Source organism: Suncus etruscus, chromosome 10 (genome assembly GCF_024139225.1).
Source record: "Suncus etruscus isolate mSunEtr1 chromosome 10, mSunEtr1.pri.cur, whole genome shotgun sequence".
In the NCBI taxonomy this organism is placed as follows: Eukaryota; Metazoa; Chordata; class Mammalia; order Eulipotyphla; family Soricidae; genus Suncus; species Suncus etruscus.
The window spans coordinates 80,659,359-80,682,497 of NC_064857.1; the positions used below are offsets into that span (position 1 = coordinate 80,659,359).

The window sequence follows — 23,139 nt, forward strand, 5'->3', positions numbered from 1 at the left end:
GGGCCACGCACACACCTGCCCACTTCTGAGCCCCGGCCTCCCAGAAGCCCCCATGCCATGCATGTGCCCATGCACAGCTCTGTGTCTCTAATGGGAGAGGAGAACTAGGAGCCCTGACTGAGGAGGGGTTCACAGGGAATTGACCCCTCTGGGCATTTCAGGAAAAGAGGGATGCTAACAGAAGCCTCAGGCTGTGCCACCTGGCACCCCTACCTGGTGGGACTGCACTCCAGCACTTCCAAACCCAGCTCTAGGCCCACCACCTTTGGAATGGCTTTGTTCACCTATCACTGACCAACTGTGTGAGGTCAGGCTCTGGGCACAAGCTCTGCAGCCCAATCCTTGAAGTTCAAGGTCTCATTTCATCTCTGGGAACTGCTGATGAAATTGGTGTGAATTTTAAGGGACAGTTCCCCTAGACTCTGTTCATGCCCCATGAGAAATGGACACATACATCCCAGAGGTAGTACTGCAGAATATGTGGACATGGGAGACAGAGACCAGCACTGAAGCATTATTTCATGTCCACACTGTCTCAGGAAACTACCCCAGTGGCTTCTTGTCCCTGAGCTGGGGTTGCAAGTCAAATGATTGGACCACCAGTCCCTTCAGGACTCCCTCTACCGCCTACCTTCCACTGGCAAGCAGCTCACCCCAACTTGGGCATCTAAGAGGCAGAGTCCCCCACTGTGGACTCTTCAGCCAGGTGCAGTGGCAGAAAATTTTTGGTTTTTTTTTTTTTTTTTTTGGTTTTTTTTTTTGGGCCACACCCTGTGACGCTCAGGGGTTACTCCTGGCTATGCGCTCAGAAGTTGCTCCTGGCTTCTTGGGGGACCATATGGGACGCCGGGGGATCGAACCGCGGTCCGTCCTAGGCTAGCGCAGGCAAGGCAGGCACCTTACCTCCAGCGCCACCGCCCGGCCCCGGCAGAAAATTTTCAACCCATGAAGGAACAAGGTGAGAATCAAAAGGTGAAGTTCTGGCCTAAGAGACACAAGTTTAGCAGAGCCTGTTGACATGAAAGGATCCAGGTCTGGCCTGAGAGCTTTCTCTGCCTGCAGCTTTGGGACCAAATCCCAGGTCAGCAACAGCTCCTGGAGCCAAAGACCAAATTTGAGCCATGCAGTGGGCCCCAGTGTGGCCATGAAAGAAATGGTAGCCTCAAGTGATCCAGGTGAAGAAGTGTAAGTGTGTGCGTGGGGTGGTGGTGGAGGTGGTGGTGGTGGAGAGATAGCATGGAGGTAAGGCGTTTGCTTTGCAATCAGAAGGTTGGTGTCGAATCCCGGCATCCCATATTGTCCCCTGAGCCTGTCAGGAGCGATTTCTGAGCATAGAGCCAGGTGTAACCTCTGAGTGCTGCAGGGTGTGACCCAAAAGCCAAATAAATAAATAAATAAAAATAAAAAGAGATAGAAAGAGAGAGCTGTGGATATGAGCTTGAAAATTTTTCTAGTTTAGCTAACATGGTTACAACAGTGTATATAGACTTAATGTACGACTTACTGTACCCTACTACCAACATACTCAAGATCGGCTGCCACTGTCTCTATGTTCTTATGTCATTTCTGTCCCTATGTCACCTCTAGTCCACCACTACTTCCCCATACTTTTCACCTCACCATTTCATGACTGAGTTCTGTAGGCCAAGGCCAAGGCTGTGTCATAGTTCACTCCTATGCACCCCTTGTTCTGTGTCTCTATAGATCAAGGGAGGGGAGAACCATCACGCATTTGTCCTTGTTTCTCTCATTCATTTCACTGAAATTGATGTCCTCTTGATCCACCCAATTTATAGCGAGATTTCATCTTCCCTTATCACTGACTAGTATTCCTTTCTGCATAAATGTTATGACTTCTCTGGGGGGATGTTTCTTTTCACATAGTGCTCAGAAAGCCTGGTGTATGCTTTCCAGGATTCTCAGCCATTTGGGCCAGTAATTTAATGTAAGTGCCAGAACAGCCCTCTATCCTCAGGCCCTGAACTCTCAGAGAAAGCCTGGGCTATCCATGGGGACCACAGAGACCGTGTGGTACCAGAGGTCAGCTGCATTCTAGACATACGCCCCAACTGTAGTCCTATTTTTTGCCCCCTACATTGCCCCTTCTTATCCACCCAGCTGCCAGATATTTGGCTTGTTCCATCTCTTAATCATTGTGCTTCGCACTGCACTGAACATAACTATGCAAACATTTAAAAAATTTTATCCACGTGCTGGAGCAATAGCATAGCAGTAGGGAGTTTGCCTTGCATGCTGCTGACCTGGGACGGACCTGATCCCTGACATCCCATACGTCCCCCGAGTGAGCCTGCCAGGAGCAATTTTTGAGTCAGAGCCAGGAGTAACCCCTGAGCACTGCTGGGTGTGGTCCCAAAACCAAAAATTATTTTTTAATTCAAGAACTGTGATTTTAATAGTTATTGATAGCTGAGTTTTAGCACTAAACCCAACAGCAGAGCTGACTGTCCTCCACCAGTTTCCCTAAGCTACCCCTACCTTTGCCTGCCACTGTGCCAGGACTCCAACCCAGTTGGTGGGTGAGAAGCAAGTTCAGCTTCCCAGTTCACTGTTCACCCCATCCTTTGAGCTTCTGTTACCTCTTCGCATGTATGTGCTCAGAACTGAACTTGGCCCAGAAGAGCCCAGAACTGGGTGGATCCAGCCCATCTCAGATCCCAGCTACTTGGGGACAAAGGTTGTTGGGGAAAATATGGCTCCAAATCTCCTACGCATGGCTGGGCCTGAGCCCTGAGGAAGGAGGTTGTGCTATCTGTCCCTATACCACAGAGCACCCTTCTATCTGTGCTTCCATTCTCAGGGAACTTCCCTGACATCTGGAAGCCTCACACCTTCCCAACACCCATAGCTTTTTCTGCACTATCTGTACTAGGGAAGAGCAGAGCATCCTGACCTTCCATCAGGAGTGGGGTGCAGAGTCCCAGAGTGGTGTGTGTTGATGCCATGCCTGCCTATGGGCATTCATCATTGGTTCAGATGAGCATTTCAAATGATGAAATCATATGGCATGTACCCCATACCAAAAGTTCAAGGCAAGTGAAAAGTCAACAGAGAACCACCAACAAAATAGAAGTTAAACAGAATCCCAGCGCTCTCTACACTTTGCTCCAGCAGCCTGGGCCAGGGGTCTCCAGGTTCTCTGTGATGTGCAACTCTGTATAGATCAGGCTTACACAGAGTTGGGGATGGCTGCACAGTGAACCAGGTGCTGTGTCTGAGTGTTCAGTGAGTCCCAAGTGTTCATCTGTAGGTCCTGTGGGGTTCCAGTATGAAGTCCTTTGTTGGTACAAAGACATCCCTGATGCTGAAAGTATTTTGTTTTGTTTTGTTTTTGGGTCACACCCAGCAGTACTCAGGGGTTACTCTTGGCTCCATGCTCAGAAATTGTCCCCGGCAGGCTTGAGGGACCATATGGGATGCCGGGATTCGAACTACTGTCCTTCTCCATGCAAGACAAACGCCTTATCGCTGTGCTATCTCTCCAACCCCATGAAAGTATTTCTGTAGTTTTTAAATTTTTAATTTCTGCGCTCAGAAATTATTCCTGGTGGTGCTCTGGGACAAGAGGGATTGCCAGGGATTGAACCCAGCTCAGTTGTGTACAAGGCAAGTGCCCTACCTGATGCATTATCTTTCTAGCCCTTGAAAGTGTTTTATAGTTTTGTTTCTCCCTGTGAATTTAGCTCCTGAGACTAATATGCATTTAACTTTCTCTGTTCCCAGGATGAGATTCTTATGTAGACTTGGGAGGTCAAGATAGGCTTATAGTTAGGTTTTTGATTGATGTCTTTTGTTGTTGTTTGTTTGTTTTTTTGGGTCACACCCGGCAGCCCTCAGGGGTTACTCCTGGCTCTATGCTAAGAAATCGCTTCTGGCAGGCTCCGGGGGACCATATGGGATGCCGGGATTCAAACCACCGTCCTTCTGCATGCAAGGCAAATGCCCTACCTCCGTGCTATCTCTCCGGCCCCCCTGATGTCTTTTTTTTTTTATTACTTTATTTATTGGTTGGTTGGTTTTTGGGTCACACCTGGCAGTGCTTAGGGTCACTCCTGGCTCTGTGCTCAGAAATTGCTCCTGGTAGGCTGGGGGACTATATGGAATGCTGGGAATCCTACGGTATCCCCCCTGGGTCTGCTGCATGCAAGGCAAACACCCTACCGCTGCTGTGCTATCTCTCCGGCCCCTCAATGAAGTTTCTAAAACACAAAGAGACAAAGTGCTTTGGAAACCAAATAGACACAAATACCTCGCCCTTCTTTGCTCAGCATAACAGTTTCCTGAAGTTTTGGAAGGTGACTGCTCCATGTTCACAGGGGCTAACACTGTCTCCTCCCTGTGCTATAGACAAATGTCACTTTACAAAGGTCTTAAGGCCTCCCAAGGTAAAAATGCATCCTTCTCCACTGCATTTTTTTTTTTTTTGGTTTTTTGGGCCACACCCATTTGATGCTCAGGGGTTACTTCCGGCTAAGCTCTTAGAAATTGCCCCTGGCTTGGGGGGACCATATGGGACGCCTGGAGATCGAACCTCGGTCCTTCCTTGGCTAGTGCTTGCAAGGCAGACACCTTACCTCTAGCGCCACCTCGCCAGCCCTGCATTTCTTTTCTTTCTTCTTGGGTCACCCCAGGGATGCTGGGGGCAGGGGTGATCGACATCCACATTTTATCGAATAACTTTTTTTTTGTGGGGGGTCACACCAGGCAGCGCTCAGGGGTCACTCCTGGCTCTATGCTCAGAAATCACTCCTGGCAGGCTCTGGGAACCATATGGGATGCCAGGATTCGAACCACCATCCTTCTGCATGCAAGACAAATACCCTATCTCCACACTATCTCTCCAGCCCCCTGAATAACTTTTTTTAAAGCCATTTTATTTATTTATTTATTTATTTATTTATTTATTTATTTATTTATTTATTTATTTATTTATTGTTTTTTGGGCCACACCCAACGGCACTCAGTGGTTACTCCTGGCTCTGTGCTCAGAATCGATCCTGGCAGGCTCAAGGGACCATATGGGATGCCGGGAATCAAACCTGGGTCAGTCCAGGGTCAGCTGCATGCAAGGCAATTGCCCTACCGCTGTGCTATCTCTCTGGCCTCTCATTGAATAATTCTGTTTATCAAAAACATAATCATAGGATTATTGTTGCAACTGTTTTTAAAGCAATACAACAAAAATAAGTTTTTTTTTTAGAGTTTCAGGCTGGGGAATGCACTTGTCTTGCACACAACTGACCTGGGTTTGATCCTTATACCACCTGGCTTCCCAAGTACTCTAGATGCCAAAGAAAAGCAGTGGAGGATAATAATATTGTTTATAAACTGGAGAGAGTCCATAGCTCAAAGGGCTGATATGCATGCTTTTATATGCCAGAGGCCCAGATTTGGGTCTGGCTCAAATCTGGCTCTGCATTTGTTTGTTTGATTGGGTTTTATGTTTTTTTTTTGTTTTGCTTTCATTGTTGTTGTTGTTTTAGGGGTCACATGCAAGTAAGTTCAGGGCTTACTTGTGGCTCTATACTCAGGAATTACTCCATGCCTGGTAATGCTCAGGGGAATCATGTGGGATGCTAGGAATTGAATACGGGGTTATCACTCTGCTCTGTTTGCATTATTTTTTATTTGTTGCTTTTTTTTTTTGGGTCACAGCTGATGGTACTCAGGGTTTACTCCTGACTCTGAGCTCCTGGCAGTGCTCAGGGGACCATTTGTGATGCCAGGGATACAACCCCGATCAGCTGCATACAGAGCAAATGTCCTGCCCATCATGCTATCACTCCAGTTCCTTTGGTCCCTCCAGCACCATTTTGGTCTTCTAAGCCAGGGGTAGCCCTTGAGACTGCCAGGTGTGACCCTCCTCAACCAAAAAAAGAAAAAAAATTTTCACATAATTGATTGCTTCATACTTTTATTTGGGTGGGGGAGCACATCCAAAAGTGTTCAGCAGTTACTCCTGGCTCTGTGCTCAGAAATCGCTCCTGACTTGGGGGACCTTATGGGATGCTAGGGATTGAACACGCATCTGTTCTGGGTCAGCTGAGTGCAAGACAAACGCCCTACCACTGTGCTACCACTCCAGCCCCTGCTCCATACTTTTTAGAAAAAAAAATGTTTTTTTCACAAAAGTGATTAGCACAAACAGCCTTCAGAAAGCTTCACAATTAGAGTGTCAGTTGTTTATTATGGTGGTTTTTTGTTTTGTTTTGTTTTATTGGGCCACAACCATTTGATGCTCAGGGGTTACTCCTGGCTAAGCGCTCAGAAATCGCCCCTGGCTTGGGGGGACCATATGGGACGCTGGGGGATCTAACCGTGGTCCTTCCTTGGCTAGTGCTTGCAAGGTAGACACCTTATCTCTAGCACCACCTCACCAGCCCCTGTTTATTATGTTTTAAGATCACACCTAGTAGTGTTCAGGGGTTACTCTTGGCTCTGCGCTCAGGAATTATTTGTGAGGTGTTTGGGGACCATCTGGGATGCTGGAGATCAGACCAGGGTCAGAAGTATAGATGACAAGTGCCCTACTTTCAGATCCCAGGAGATAGAGGCTAGTGTGATAAAGAAAAAAGTCAATGAGGGCCGGGAAGGTGGCGCTAGAGGTAAGGTGTCTGCCTTGCAAGCGTTAGCGTAGGACAGACAGGGGTTCTATCACCCGGCGTCCCCAAGCCAGGGGCGATTTCTGAGCGCATAGCCGGGACAAAAACAAAGAAAAAGGTCAATGAAGTGACTTAGGTATTTTTTTTTTTTTTGTGGTTTTTGGGTCACACCCAGCAGTGCTCAGGGGTTATTTCTGGCTCCAGGCTCAGAAATTGCTCCTGGCAGGCACAGGGGACCATATGGGGTGCCGGGATTTGAACCGATGACCTCCTGCATGAAAGGCAAACGCCTTACCTCCATGCTATCTCTCCGGCCCCGGTATTTTTTTTTAATTAATTGATTTTAGGGGCTGGAGTGATAGCACAGAGGGTAGGACATTGCCTTCTTGCATTTGGCTGACCCAGATTCAATTCCTTGCATCCCCAATGGTCCCTTGAGCCCATCAGGAGTCATTCCTGAGCATAGACCCATGAATAACCCCTAAGCACCACTAAATGTGGCCCCAAAACAAAACAAAACAAAACAAAACAAAAACAACAACAAAAAAGACTTGATTTTTTTTTTTTTTTGGTTTGGTTTTTGGGTCATACCCAGGTGCTCTGTGGCAAGGACCAAGCAGAAAAAGAAGCCCTAAGGTAGAGTATGTCTGAATTCCAGACTGGGATCCCACCTCTATGAATGAATCCTGGCCCCTTCCTGCCCACTCCCTTAGCACTGCCCTGTGCACGAGAGCCAGTGAACTGCCTTCAGCAGGGGCCAGGAGGGGACACACTGCAAGTGGCTTGTGTGTGTGTGTGTGTGTGTGTGTGTGTTTGCTTGAGCTTGACGGTGTGGGGGACACTCCTGGCTCACATATCCTCAGAACAGCAGCTTGTATGCGGGAGAGGCAGCCACTGAAATGAGCGTCTATGACCCAAACAAAGCCCTTTGTCCCCCTCTCCCTCGTGAATGTGAGCAGATGACAAAGCAGTCTCAGAGAGAAGCTGTGATTTGGACCCAAGGCGATGCCTCAGCAAGAGACAGAGGCAAAATTCCACCCGGCAGCCGTCCTGCCTGACTGTGCTACACTCTGGAGGCTCCCAACATTCATATTTAATGCTGGAGACGCTCAGCTGCTGTCTTCGACACAATTCAGGGCTGGAGGCAGCATTATGAAGGAGCTCTAAGGTCCTATTCACTGCCTCCCTGCATCACTCCACAGTCTGGGTCACACACAGGCCATGCTTCCAGTCCTTTTTATGCTTAGAGATTAAAGAGACATATTCTTCTTATGCTCTGACACATATATACATATATATTTTTTTTGTCTCTGATTTTCTCACTATGCTTTTAGGCTTGCTATTTCATACTTCCCTGTTTCCAGTTCACTTGTGGTCTATTAGCTGCAGCTAATCTGCTATGAAGCCCATCCATTGCACTGTTAATAATGATGATTACAGCTTTCATTTCTTGCATTTCCACTTGATAACATTTACGTTTACAGGTCCCTGCTTCCATTCTTGATCTTGTGTGCTTTTTGAATATATGAATCACAATGATTTGAAAATCTGTTACTATAAATGCCAGTGTCTGGCTGTCCTGTGGGGCTGTTGCTGTGGTCTGTGTTTTTCCCTCCTGGTCTCAGCTGGGCGGTCTGATCCCCTGTATGCCTGGTTAATTTTATTGGCTGCCAGATAGGGTGTGTTGAAAAGAGACAGCGATGAATTGCGACTCTGGGTCATATAGTCAGAATTTTCTCTTGCTTCTTCAAGGAAAAAAAATCATAGGACAGATTGTACACAGCCAATCCAGGTTTGAACCTGGGCACCACATATAGTTCCTTGGAATGATCCCTAAGTGCAAAGCCAGAATAGCTCATAATGATAAGAGGTGAGAGGGGACGGAGTGTATGTTTTGCATGCAGGATACCTAGTTTCACCCCAGTTAAGCAGGGTACCCTGAGCACAGCCCAGAGTAATCCCCCAGATACAAAGCCAGGAGTAGGTCCCAAACACCACTGGGTTACTGGCTAGGAGCAAATGAAGCCAAATGGCTGATCTTAGATCTCTAAGTTCTTCTCTCTAGGGTCACAGCTTCTAGAATCAGTGGTCCTCAAACTATGGCCCGCGGGCCACATATTGTATTTGTATCTGTTTTGTTTCTTCATTGCAAAATAAGATATATGCAGTGTGCATAAGAATTCGTTCATAAGTTTTGTTTTTACTATAGTTAGACCCTCCAATGGTCTGAGGGACAGTGAACTGGCCCCCTGTTTAAAAAGTTTGAGGACCCCTGTTAGATGATGGGGGAAGGTCTATCTGTTTCTCTTCTTCATCCACCCCCTCTTTTTTTTTTTAGGTGTGGGACTGTGTGGTCACTCTCAGGTGGTGGTGCCAAGTTCCCCTGACAGAACTGAAGATAATATTTGTGGGCCTATGGGGCTGTATCAGGGATGGAACTCTCCACCTGACATGGGCAGCTACTCCATACTGAGCCCTATCCCTGGTCCCCTGCTTTAATCTTATCTCCCAGTTGTTTGGTGGAAAAATTGATATGAGAAGGCTGGAATGAGATCACATTTCTGGAAGCAGAAATCCACAGAACCTTGAATCTACCAAAGATGCAATTCGAATTCATGGCTTCTACGTGTCCTTCCAGGGTGCAGAGATTGGTCTTGCCTGGAGCACCTTCTCCTGTTTCAGGCCTCTGTTTACCCTCCTATTGGCAGTGAATTGGTGACTTTTGGATGGGGATGATGGTACACGATCCCTTTGGAGGGGGTGGGGGAGCAGACAGCTCTGACATACAACCCCCAAGTCCCACATGACTTCTCTGGACTGTCCTGTACTGTCAGTTCAGTGCTGTTCTACAGTTGTCCCATTTTTTTCTCTTAGAGATGCCAACAAGTGTTAAAGTTATCTTGGCTTTACAGGCTGAAAAACTGAAGCTCCAGTAGCTTAGCTGGAATCCCTGTGTGCCTTTAAAGCCATTTTTATTCCCGAGAGTGGTCCTGGGTTCTGCACACTGGGAGTTATATGGGGCAGGAGCTCATGTCTACAAGCCATCTTCCTTCCTCTGTTCTGCCCACTATCACAGCACTGGCAGTGATGGCAACCTAGGGTGAAAGCACAGGCATTGGGTCCCCAATTGTTTATGTGGAGGCCATGCTCCCACATTTGGACTCTAACTATCAATGGACACATTACAGCAGGCACAGAACAAAGTTGCCCATTCAGGAATCTTCCAGAATGTTCCAGGTATTCAGATTCTAGCCCTGCCCCCCTGCCATCTAAAACAAAGTCTCAATATTTCTCCAAGGCCATAGTCTCACCTTGTTTTCTTCTGGACCTCACCCTGCTCCCCCCTAGTACCACAGGTATCCCCATAGTCTCAAAACATGGTCATTTATTTATGCACTTTTCATCTGTGACCCCCCCCAGAATATTCTGGGGTCCCAACTCATTCAGGATAACCTTCATGCCCTGCTAATGCCCTTGACCCGCAGAGAACAGAGGCCTGTCCCTAAAAGACTCTTGCAATAAAGGGAGAAATTTTCAGTGTGCAATTATCACAGACAAGGGATACATGGTCTCCCCCAGAACTTAAGAGAGTTCTGGTGTGTGTGTGTGTGTGTGTGTGTGTGTGTGTGTGTGTGTGGTGTGTGTGGTGTGTGTGTGTGTGTGTGTGTGTGTGTGTGTGTATTGATAACTGTGGGTCTCAACACTGTTTCCTTTTGCCAGGGAGCCTGGAGCCCCCTCATATTCCTGGGGGGAGGGGACGGTGGCCGGAGAAGAGGCATCCCCTCCTGGCCTGATGGGTGGACAATGAAAGGTGCCCAGAGAGCCTGGCAGGCAGGTAGATCCCCCAGCCCTCCCCCCAGGGGGCGGGGGTGCTTGCCAAGGGCTGTGAGTGATGGAGGTCTCCGCCTGCCAGCAAAGCCGTCCCACCGGCTCGGCTGCATATTTGAGCAGCTCCTGGATCTGAGGCTCCCTCCCGCCCAGGAGGCTGGGGTGGGGGCCTGGGGGACCCCAGAGGGAGGCAGAAACTGACTCCCAGACTAAGGAAAACAGGAAGAAGGAATTCACTCTGGGGTGCCCAGGTTGTCCTGGCGGCCCCTCGCCCCAGGATTCCCCTGATGCCTCTCTTAGCAGAGGAACCTGCAGGGCCTCTGCCCAGGCTTGTGGGCCTCAGGAAAACTGGATCCTTAAAGATACCCCCTTGCCTTATCCTGTATGAAATAGGAAACCCCGAAGGGCAGGAAGCAGCAAGCCCAGTCTGTCAAACCCCTCTAAGGCCCCAGTTCCCCTGCAGCATCTCCTGAAGGACCTGGGTGAGAAGACAAAGATGAACCCAAGGTCACACAGAGGGCGAGGGGTTGTTAGACCCCACTTGGGGTGTGGAGGCAGGCATGACCTTCCCTCTGGTGGGCAAGTGGGTGCTATGGGCCTGGGGCTCGCTGCCCATCATGTACTGGTGGACAGGAGTATGCCCCATATTCTACTCTTGATTCGCTTTGCTTTGGGACCAAGCCTGGCAGTGTTCAGGGGTTACTCATGGCTTTGCACTTAAGAATTACTGGTGGTGGGGCCGGAGTGATAGCATGGAGGTAAAGCATTTGCCTTGCATGCAGAAGGGCGGTGGTTCGAATCCCGGCATCCCATATGGCCCTCCAAGCCTGCCAGGAGCGATTTCTGAGCTTAGAGCCAGGAGTAACCCCTGAGCTCCCGGTGTCACCCAAAAACCAAACCAAACCAAACCAAACAAATGAAAACAAATAAAGGATTTACTTGTGGTGATATTCAGGGGACCATGTGGGTTGCCAGAGATTGAACCCAGATTGAACACATACAAGGCAAGCTCCCTCTCTGTTTCATGAATATCCTCTTCCCCTTCTTTCTTTCAAACCTCCTTGCCCCGTAGCATGCTCAAAGATTTGGGTCCAGTGGGCTGAGAAGAAAAGTTGCCTAAGATTGCCTCAGACCAGACCAGAGGAAGAGGGAATGGAAGTATTTTTGTTCCTGAGTTTCCTTTGGGTATGTGAAAAGGGTGAGGGTAGTGCTGTCGGTAATGTACTAAAACCAGGGGTTGTTCACTTGACCCTTATTATTATTGCAATTCATTTTTTGCGGGGTGTTTGGTTTTTGCACCACAACTGACTATGCTCAGGAATCACTGGTCATTGGGTTAAGGGGTGGAGTTTCCTGGGTCTCTTTGGGGTTATTTGAGAGAAGAGTTGGGAGGAAACAGGTTTGAAGCAAAGCTTAGAGATGGAGGTTTTGGAGAGCTTTTGGTCAGGGGACCACCCTGGTATACCCAAATAGTAAACGCTGACAAGAGGCAGCAACAATGATGGCATAACCTGAACGGTGGTTCACAAGCAAAGCCTATCCGGCCACTTGGAGACTGGCAGATAGTGCTGGGAGTGTCCTAGTCTTCCTATCCCAAGAGGAGGTGTGGGGGTCCTCTTGGGGAGAAAGCTGGGACCCTGCAGGGGACAGTTCCCCTGAGGCTGGGACTGGGTTTTAGCTGTGCTGCCCCTGATGGCCAGCAGCCTTCTTTGAGCTCCTTTTTTTTTCAACCCAGAAACAAGAGGCTCCAATAGGCTGATTCTGGGAGGTATCGCCCACCAGATCCCTGATCTTTCTGTGTGGTGTGTGTGTGTGTGTGTGTGTGTGTGTGTGTGTGTGTGTGTGTGTGTGTGTGTGTGTGTGTGTGTGTGTGAGAGAGAGAGAGAGAGAGAGAGAGAGAGAGAGAGAGAGAGAGAGAGAGAGAGAGAGAGAGAGAGAGAGAGAGAGAGAGAGAGAGAGAACAGGGAGAGGAGGTGGACAATACTCAGCAATGGTCAAAACTAACTCCTTGGGCCCGGAGAGATAGCACAGAGGCGTTTGCCTTGCAAGCAGTAGATCCAGGACCAAAGGTGCTTGGTTCGAATCCCGGTGTCCCATATGGTCCCCCGTGCCTGCCAGGAGCTATTTCTGAGCAGACAGCCAGGAGTAACCCCTGAACACCGCCGGGTGTGGCCCAAAAACCAACCAACCAAACAAACAAACGAAAAACACCTAACTCCTTACTCTGTGCTCAGCGGTTACTCCAGGCAGTGTTTGCAGGACCCTATATGGTACTGGGGATCAAAGTTGGGTTGGTCCCATGCATGACAAATACCTTTGCATGGTCTATTTCTGGCCCTTCTTCCCCTTGTAGCTTCCCAAGGCTTCATCTCTTTCAGCCCTCTCAAAGGACTAAGACGTAGGGAGGGAATGGGGGAATAAGGGTCCAACCAAGGCCCCTGCCCAGCCAGTGATAGGAAGGCAGAGGATCAGGGCACAGGGAGCGACTTTACTGGAAAGATGAAAGGAAATTGCATCTTTAATAATTCACTGGGCCGGTTTGGAGGGAGGCAGGTTGGCTGGGCCGCGGAGCCGCCCAGCGATCCCCGCATCTGTTCCTGGAAATTCTCTGGCTCCAGAGCCTGCCCGAGAGACCCGGGACCCTCCATCTCCTCCTGGCCCAGGGACAGCAGGAGCCGACGGAGTCTAGACCAGGGTGAGAGGTTAAAACACAGCCATCCCGGGAACCCGCTAAATTGATATCCCCAGCAAAAAGGGAGCCGGAATCATCGATCCAGCAGACCAGGAAAGCCGCCAAGCACGGCCCCAGCTGGCGGAGCGGCTGTAGCAGAGGAGGGCGAGGCTCCAGCCTGCAAGGGGCCACGGCCTTGCCAGCTGGGGAAAGGGCCGCTGGCTCAGTGTCTGGGGACACAAGCCTAGAGATGCGTGCCAGTCCCCTGTCCCCCCATCCCAAGTACGCTGAGAAAGGCTTCATAGCCATCGCCTGTAGGAGACCAGCCCAAATTACCCCCCTAAGCCATTTTGCAAATAATTGGTGCTGGATGGGGCTGGAGAGATAGTACAGCGGTAGGGCGTTTGCCTTGCATATAGAAAAACGGTGGTTTGAATCCTGGCATCCCGTATGATCCCCAAGCCTGTGGTGGGTGATTTCTGAGCGTAGAGCCAGGAGTGGCCTCTGAGCGCTGCCGGGTGTGACCCAAAAACAAAACAAAATAAAAAAAGAATTGGTGCTGAAGCAACTGGCCCTGGACATGCCAGGGACTGAGGACAGAACTAAAGAAATCTGTGGTGGCACTAGGGTACCAGGATGTTGGTTCTGGCCTGGTCCTTGGGTAGGCTTTCCCTGAGGAAGGGCCTCACCTGCATAGGTGCTTTGCCTCTCTTAGAAGGTTCTTGGGAGGCCGGAGAGATAGCATGGAGGTAAGGCATTTGCCTTGCATGCAAGATAGTGGTTCGAATCCTGGCATCCCATATGGTCCCCCAAACCTGCCGGGGGTGATTTCTGATTGTAGAGCCAGGAATAGCCCCTGAGCACTGCCGGGTGTGACCCCCCCCCCCAAAAAAAAGAAGGTTCTTGGTTCCCATTACTAGGCTTTTCATTGTGTGTGTGATGCTCAGAACTTCCCGGGAGTTTATTAGATAGGATATAGATCAGGGGACAAGGCACTTCCTGAGAGTTTCTGGTGGGCAGAGCAAGAATTAAAATAATAGGCTGGGTTAGAGCCATAGTACAGAGGGTAGGACACAGCCTTGCATGTGGCTGACCTGGGTTTGATCCCTGGCATAGGATCATATGGTTCCCAAAGCCCACCAGAAATAAGTATATGAGTATACTTAAAGTAAATGAGTATAGCAGTACCAGGAATGACTCCAAAAAATGACTCCAAGCACCAAAAAACAAACAAAAAGCCCCCACAAAAAATCATCATTATTAGGCTCTTGAAAGCTAATACAGTGAGTAGAGAGCTTGCCTTGCACACTGTTGACATGGGTTCTGTCCTTGGCATCCCATATATTCCCCTAAGCACCAGCAGGAGTAATTCTCAAGTGCAGAGCCAGGAGTAAGCCCTAAGCATTACGAGGTGTAGCCTCCAAGCAAATAAACATGATGACAATCAATCCCACCCTGTCATCCCCTCCCACTTCCAAGGAGCAAAGGCTACCCCAGAGTCACTGAAAGCTGTGAATTAAACGTGAGTTCCTTTATGCCAAGCCTGCATATTACCTCTTTGAGCCATCTCCCCAGCTTTTTTGTTGTTGCTGTTTCTTTTTGGGGCCGTCCCCTGTGGCACTCAGGGTTACTCCTGGCTCTGTGCATTAGAAATCACTCCTGGGGGCCCGGAGAGATAGCACAGCGGTGTTTGCCTTGCAAGCAGCCAATCCAGGACCAAAGGTGGTTGATTCGAATCCTGGTGTCCCATATGGTCCCCCATGCCTGCCAGGAGCTATTTCTGAGCAGACAGCCAGGAGTAACCCCTGAGCATCGCCGGGTGTGGCCCAAAAACCAAAAAAAAAAAAAAAAGAAATCACTCCTGGGGGGCCGGAGAGATAGCATGGAGGCAGGGCATTTGTCTTGCATGCAAAACACTGGTGGTTTGAATCCCGACATCCTATTTGGTCCCCCAAGACTGCCAGGAGAGATTTCTGAGCATAGAGCCAGGAGTAACCCCTGAGAACTGCTGGGTGTGACCCAACCCCCGCCCCCAAAAAGAAAGAAATCACTTCTGGCAAGCATGGGGACCATATGGGATGCCGGAGACCAAATCTGGGTCGGCCCTGTGCAAGGCTAAAACCCTACCTGTGTGCTATCACTGTAGCCCCCTCCCCAGCTTTTTAAAAAGCCATTCCCAGGTGTTTAGAAAGAGAACTGGAGAGATGGATCAAAGGGTGGGCCATATGCTTTGCACTTGGGAGCCCCAGGTCGATTCCCAGAGACTCAAGATCCCTGGAATGATGAAAAATGCCTGGAATAGGCCCCAAGCAAAGAGCTGGGAGAAATTCTTGAACCCTGCTGGGGTGGCTTGAGCCCTTTTCACCACACACACACACACACACACACACACACACACACACACACACACACATACACACAAAATAAGGTTAGTTATGGGGTGTGAAGGTGTAGTTGTGACCTCAACCCTTTCTTGTTAAAAAAAAAAAAGAGGTCAGTTATAGAATTGGAGATGAGGCTTCACATTCACTACCCAGCACCAGAAAAATCAGTTCCTCTAAAATAAAAAGAGAAAAGAAAAGAAGAGAAGAGAAGAGAAGTAAAGAAAAGAAAAGAAAAATGCAGGTTCCAGTGAGGGATTACACAGTTATGTGTGCACAGCTCCAACTCGAATTACAACGAGAAGTCCCTGGATGTTGGCCCTGGGAGATGAGCAGAACCCAGAGAATCTTCCTTAAGTCCTGGTACCTCCCACCTGCACCCCTAACTGATTTCCTGGCCATTCTCCCCTCTTCTCTCCCCTTCCATCCAGTCCCTGGGACAGGGAGATTCATGGCTAATTGTGTCTCTGAGAGGAGCTGCCTCTGTAGATGCCCAGCCAGCCCTGCATGGAGCCTGTCACAGATCCTACAGCAGGGACAACCGAGGGGCTTTGAGGGCTGTGGTATGGGGAGGCTTCTCCTGTCCACAGCACCTCACCTTTAGGGCCCAGTGAGTGTCTCCTTCAATTAAGATTGCCCCCCAACCCCAGGTGTAGCTCTGTCTCTGGTGCTCCCCACCCCTTCCAGTGCTTGTGTTTGTGCAGTGAGACCCTGGGAGATGACCTCAGGGGTCATCTGGCTCAGGGTTAGCGCCTCCTTCCAACACCTCCCCGGGACACTTCTCTGGGGTCCTCCTACCCCAGTGGTGAAGAGCTTCATCCCCAGACCCCTGGGCAGGTAAATGCTTCCATGAAGGACCTTGGCTTCACGACTAAAGGACAGATTCTCAGCTCCCGGAGACTGGAGAGGGGAGGAGGAAAATGTGATTTTCCGGGGTAGCCCAAAGCTCAGTTCCCAAGAGGCCTCTGTTTCCCAGCCTCAGGGAAAGGGACTTGGGGTATCCTCACCCATGCCTCACTCTACCAGAAACCTTCTCAGGCCCCTGGGAGGTGGACACTGAGCTTCTGGTTCATGACCATGATGGGGGCTTATGTGCACCCGCTAACCCTCAGCTGTTGCTGGCCACCCCATCTTCCAAGCAGAAGTGGGTGGTGCTGGGGACAGATCAGGCTGTGTGTGCATGAGGTCTGGGTTCAAGGCCCAATTCTGCTCAGTCTCCCAGTCAAGGCTGGGAGTAACCCATGAGCATGGCAGGGTGGGACCCCAAACCAAAAAGTTAAAAGTTTTGAAAGGAAATTGCAGTGAGGCCAGAATGATAGTACAGTGGGTAGGATGCTTGCCTTGCACACAGCTGACCTGGGTTCAATTCAGGCATTTCATATATTCCCCTGAGCACCGCCAGGAGTGATCCCTGAGTAACACTGGATGTGGCCCAACAACAAAAACGGGGGGGGGGGGGGGGATTGTGCTACTTAAGTACTTTAATAAAGCTTTTGGGGTTTCTTGGGGGGTGGGGAGCACAATAGAACCATTTTCAGGGTTCATGTCTTTGCTTTGGTTCACCAGAGAATTTCTCATAGTGCTGCTGAGAGTGCGGGAAGCAGGAGTTAATCTGGGGGTCTCTGAGCTTGGCCTTGGAGAAGGAAGCAGGGCCAAGGTCATCAGAGGGGGCTGGAGCCCAAGGTGGGCTCCCTGAGTCAGTGCCAGAATGTGCTTCCTAATGGGCCAGGTCTGTAGAGGTTACTCTGGGCTTGAGGAGACTGACCAAGTGTCTGCTGAGAGCTGGGAGTGTGGGGCATGATGCCTCTAGGAGGGGCAGGTGCCCAAGGCTGATCTTGGCTACAGGTCAGCTGTGGGGTTCCCTGTCAGATTCTAAGATCTTCTGTCTCACGGGTCAGTCTGGGGGGCCAGTGAGACTGGGAGACAGGGATGGATGCCCTCAGGACTCTACCTGGGGTGTGCCCAGACTAAGATGATGGTCAGGCTGGAGGTGTAGAAGCAGGAGCAGTCCTGTGTCCTCAGCCTATGGGACCTTGGCTTAGGTCAAGGAAGGGAAAGTGGCAATTACAGGCCTGGCCTCCAGCCTGAGGGCTACTGATGGGCAATGTGACTAGGTGGCTAGAAGGTAGAACACCTGCTGTTTCCTCACCAGAGGGAATCCCAGGGGTTCTGATACAGGGAGATAATATCCCCAATGGGAAGGGACATGTCTCCACAGGAAGACAAATCATGGGTTCCCCCTGGGACCCTGCTCTGACCCAGTGGGGCTGGAGGGCCCCTTGCTGCTGCTGACTTGTGGACGAACAACAAGGCATTAAGGCTCGGCAATCCTGAAGTCTGTCATTGCCAGATGGTACTTACTTGTTAGGATGGGTTGGAGGTGAGGTCCGTCACTCAAACATGTCTGTCTGGTGAAAGCCATTTCCTGTCAGAGTGGCCCTCTCCCACCATGGATAGTTCTCAGTTTCCACTGTGGGAGGCCCAATGCCCTTGCCCTATTTTTGTCTAAAACCTTCCTTCCATCCATCCCTAGTCCCCTACCCTACCCTTGGGAAGGACCTTGGTTGCACACAAAGAACAGGGATTCAGGGTGCTTTTGTGTTCAGGTGTTTATTTTATAGACCCACTTGTTTGGGTTCAGCTGGGAGGAAGCAAAGGCAAACCGAGGGAGGAAGAGCAGGTTCCAAATGCAGCTTTGGGGGGCCCCAACCTGGTTTCACTCAGGAGAGGGCTCTGGCATCAGGCCCCTGCTGGCCTTTGGGAACCAGTGTCCTGAGAAGACAGAGGGGCACTGACAGGACCCCCAGATGTGATTCCCCAAGATTCACGGGCCAGTTTCTTGGAGCAGGTTGTCTGTATAGGCCCCTGCAGCTGTCAGGCCATCACTAGGTCCATGACCTGTCATCCCCAACTCCCCAAGCCATTCAAGAAAATAAAATAAAAATTAGAATAAATACCAACTGGGCCCACATTTACATTTACATGACTGGTTGGGGCGAAACACCCCCCAACCTGACAAGGTTTACAGATGGGCAGGGAAGAGGAACAACTAGGCGAGGACCCCACCCAGGTGCAGGGAAAGTTGCAAGTCTAATTGGGGCTGTGATCACAGAACTCTGCTCCAGCATAGCCCCAAGGTAGAGAGCTAGGAAGTCTGTGTGTCCTTGTCTGTGGGGGACAGATGGGGTACACACCCCAATGTACCTCTTCCACCACCAAGAACCACACCAGGAGAGTGGGGCACAGGCCTGAGGGCCGCAGACTCTAAGGAGGCCTCTGGCATGCTCAGAGGTCTATGTGGTTAGGTCTTCCACATCCAGCAGGGCTGGGGATCCTGCCCTGGAAGGGCTGGGAATGGGGGCCCCCACTTAAGCCTCCCCCAGTTCCTGTCTGAGTCACCTCTGTCTCTGAGTGTCCAATTGTATTTAGCTTTCACTGTCTTTACTTTCCTTCCCTGTCTGTAAAAGCAGCAGCAACCTGCATTTAGAGAAACACTGTGGCCAGGAAGTGCGTTGGAGCAAGTGCCCGAGCCTTGGACACTACGCAGAGTTAAAAATATATTTATATATGTTTACATATTTATATGTCCCTCGGTTCCCCTATGGAACTGATCCAGTTAGGGAGGGGTGTGCTGCACAGGCCACCGTCTCAGCCTTCTTCCTGGGTGCATGATGTTGGGGAGCCCACTCTTTCCTTGGTCTCTTCTTCTGATGCTCAAACACATCTGTGTACACACAAACACATACATGCGCACACACATATATATATGAACACTCCCATCACACTCCACTTGAAGGCCACAGAGCCCCTTTCTGCACAGGCACTGCCCTTGATGCAGCTGGTTCCTGAGCCCCTGATTTCCCTGGGGTCCTCTGAGCCCTTGGGGCCTCCTTCAGGGTTTCCATGTTCCCTGGGCCCCAGGTGGAGAAAAGGCCTGAGAAGGTGGGGTAGCGGGAAAACAGCTTACAACAGGACTAGCCGGGCACTTCGACCTTGAGCCCATAATTCTGTATCCTGTGCCCTTCCCAGCAGGTTCCTAGGGGTTCAGCTCCCTTCTTGGGGGCTTGGAGGTTGGCAGCGTGGGTCAACAGGATAGATCAAACCCCCTCCAATCTCCTCCTCCAGATTCCTTTCTGGCCAGCCTGGTTGGCTCAACAAGCAGGTCTCAGTGACCCAAGGAGCAATAGCTTCAGTCCAGAAATAAATAAGGCAAGTGCTGGGCTTGGGTTAGGGGCTCTTGAAGGGGGGCTCCATACCTGGAGAGGGGCTGTGCCCCTACCATTCACCACCCAGAGCCAGCCCCTTGCCCAAGCCTGACTCTCACAACCTCCTCGGTGGTCATCAGAAGAGGAGTCACATGGTCCCCAGCCCAATGTGGCCTTCTATACTCCAGCCTGATGCAAGGCCTTCTCCCGATAGCCAGGGGACATGCTGAACCCCAAGCACAAAGCCTCTGCAAAGAAGGGAGTCTTGGAGGGCTGCTATCGGTGGTCCTGCAGTCCACGAAGCTCTCACCAGGTCCTGGGAGCCAGGCTTGCATCTAAAACAGCTCAGGATGTGTGCATATGTGTATATGTATTGTTTATGTGCCTATGTGTGCGTCTGAATGTATTGTGCATGCGTGTGTATGTTCGTGTAACTGTGAGTATGCGTGTGTTAGCAAATGAGTATGTGTGTTCGTGTGCGTGTGTTCGCACTCAAGGAGTGGGGAAAGATCACCGAGGGCTTTGGTTTTAATTTGCTGGCCTGGTTCTGCGCCCTGTTCACTGCAAGGCCTGGGGCCAGGCGGGATTTAATGTGGTCCCAGCAGTGACAGGAACAGCCCTTTGAGACTCGGCGCGGCATGAAGAAGAGAACAGAGGTGCTGGAGGCCAGGGCCCCAAGGAGCACGGGGTGCAGCGTGGACCCCCCGCTGGGGCAGAAGTTTCCAATTACTCTAATTGGCTACTGGCAAGCTGTCTGTGGCTAGAACCCTTCCAGAGGGGGGCCAGGTTTGATCTGCCCCTAATCAGGGCGTTCAACAGCACTGGGGCTCTTCCTGGGCAGGGGAGAGAAACCTCAAAGCAAGCAGCTTTTGAAAAATAAAATGTGGGTGAGGGGCGCAGAGAGAAAGAGAGATTGAGACCGAGGGAGATGGATAGATTGAAAGAGAGAAAGAGCGGTTCAGAGAGACGGGCAGATAGATAGAGACAAGACAGGAGACAGAGCGAGAGCGAGAAAGAGCGAGCGCAAGTGGACCTACAGGCACCAAACCCCCGCCTGGGCTCAGCCCCAGACTTGGGGGGCAGAGGAGGGGAGGAGGAGGAGCCGGGAGCCTGCGGTCCCGCCCCCACCGGCCCGCTCCACTGGGGCGGACAAAGGCCATCAATTACGCGCGGCTGGTGGGGACCGACCGTGGCTGCCTTTGTCCTCCGGGACATCTGTCCCATGTCGCCTCCTGCCAGTTGGTGACTGCGGCTGACGGCATGCGGGGACAATGTGCGCCGTCTCCGACCCACTTTTGCAGCCCCTGGGGTCCTCCTGGCCCACGCGGTGCAGCCACACAAAGACTGCAGCAGGCGGGCGCGGGCGCGCAGGGCGGAGAAGTGGGGAGGCGAGGAGGGGCGCGGGCCGGGGCCACCGACCCCACTCGGCACATGCTTCCCTTATTGGGAGCCGCGCATGCTCTGGGGGGGGGGGGTGCGGGGATGACGTCCCGGGCCCCCCTCCCCCTGGCTCCAGCCAGGCTCTGCCTCCTTCCTCCCCTTCTGCCAGGGTCACCGCAGTCCTCCCGCCTGTCCATCTGGCCCTGGGCACCAGGGTCCCAGCTGCCCGCAGGCCGCCGCCAGGGCCCCCGGCTGTCAGGCTGTCAGTTTCTGGATGGTTCTGTTGTAGTACTGCGTGATGGGGGGCGTCAGGGGGTTCCAGCTGTTGGCGTGCAGCTCGATGACCTCCAGGAGCAGCGAGCGGGTCAGCATGGACTCCGAGGGACATAGCATCTTGTCGCGGGCGCTCGCCAGCAGCTCGGCCATCATTTCGGGCAGCTGCTCCTCCAGCAGCCGGCCCGTGCTCTGCAGCTGCGGGCAGAAAAGCAGGAGTTAGGCCAGCCAGGGAAGGGACTCCTCTCCTGATGCACCTGGTGAAGGGGGTGCAGGGGTAGGGGCACAGATCAGAAGTAGCTGTATTCTCTCAAGTAGGCCCTGGCCTACGGGAGAGGACATGCTGGGCCACATCTCACCATTACGAAGTCATGGGATGGACCTGTGTCCAGTGCCCCAAAGAACTCACACCAGTTTCCCACTCTGGACCCTTGCCTCCCGCAGGAAGCCTTCCTTGCCCATCACCCCATCCTCAAAGGACTGGGACATGGCCCCAGAAGTGACCTCTGCCTATTGGTGGGATACCAGGAAGAGTAAACAGATATGACCTGGGGCTAGAGGCCTGCCAGAGGGCCTGTGTGTCCTCAAGAGAGGCCCCAATTATCTGCAGGGAAGGACAACCCCCCTCTTTCTGGATCAGTTCCCAGTGCCCACTGCAGAGCCTCTCTGCAGAATTTCAATGAGGGCAGAGCTTGTGTTCTACACACTGGAGACTCAAGTCAGGCCATCACCTCATGATGCACAGAGACCACCAGGAGTGACCCCCCTCCCAAGCATGGAGTCAGCAGCTGGGCATTGCTGGGTGTGGCCCCCCAAACAGAAAAAACCTCCAAGTGTCTCTGCAGTGCCCCTTCCCTTCCCTGCATTCAAGTCTGGCTTTGCTACACAGTCTTCCTCTACCTGGCCAGTTACCCACCCCTGGTTAATATGATTGAGTGGGTGTACACTGCCTTGTGCAGCAGATATACACGTGTGGGTGGGTGTCTGCACACATGTGTATGTGTTCATGTGTGGGAGCACATGTATGTGAGTATATGCTCTCCCTCACTGCACTGGAATTGAGCTGAGAATTGAACATGGCTTTCTCCTGGTCCCCTAACGTCTACACCTCCTACCCCTAGCCCTCTGGAACCCAGCAAACAGAGGCAAGATTGTCCCATAATCTCATGACTGCAATTCAGCTCCCAGAGCGCTGGTGAGCTCCCTGGAGGCCAGGCCAGGGGTGTGGACAGCCCCGGACACGGCCTATCCTGGACTCTGTGTCTATCAGTACCCTAAGGTCTTTGGAGGCAGTGGCTGCCCAGTGATGGATCTGAAGAGGGTTTTCAGAGAGACCCCAGAAAATGAGTTTCCACAAGTAGCGGTCACCTGTTAATTTACATCCTGATTTTACCCAAAAACAAAGGCGTTACCCCAACTTCCTCTTTCTTTTCACCACGCCCTTTGACCCTCCACCTCCCGGTTGAATTTGTTTTTGGAGAATAAAAAGAGGTTTTTGGTTTGGCTTGTCACACGCAGAAACCACAGGCGAAAAAAAACTGACTCCATGATTCTTTCCTGACTGGCTTGCTTTATTAAATCTTTGTGGCTACCCTGCTTCAGACTCATTCACCTGGGGCTGGAAATATGGCATGTGAGGTGATTTTGCAGTCACCTCTTAAAATAAGAGTGGCCCTTTATCGGGCCAATATGGTGTTCTCTCCCCAAAACTAAGGAGGATGTCTAGACTGGGGGGGAGTCACCTATCTCCACCCCCCCCATAGTGTCAAGATGGACATCAG

General features: G+C 51.2%; 2 protein-coding genes across 2 annotated transcripts in view; one reads left to right on the top strand and one right to left on the bottom strand.

Moving 5' to 3' along the window:
* Positions 1-23,139, top strand: part of SMAD2 (SMAD family member 2) — a 961,241-nt gene that overhangs the window by 143,152 nt on the left and 794,950 nt on the right. The gene's annotated exons all lie outside the window — the stretch shown is intronic.
* The window catches only part of CTIF (cap binding complex dependent translation initiation factor), a 177,422-nt gene continuing 175,354 nt past the window's right edge, over positions 21,072-23,139 (bottom strand). The window contains exon 11 of the mRNA XM_049781546.1: positions 21,072-21,556. Within this exon, the coding sequence (XP_049637503.1) occupies positions 21,341-21,556 (216 nt within the window). The 3' untranslated portion in view covers positions 21,072-21,340. The remainder of the gene's footprint in view (positions 21,557-23,139) is intronic.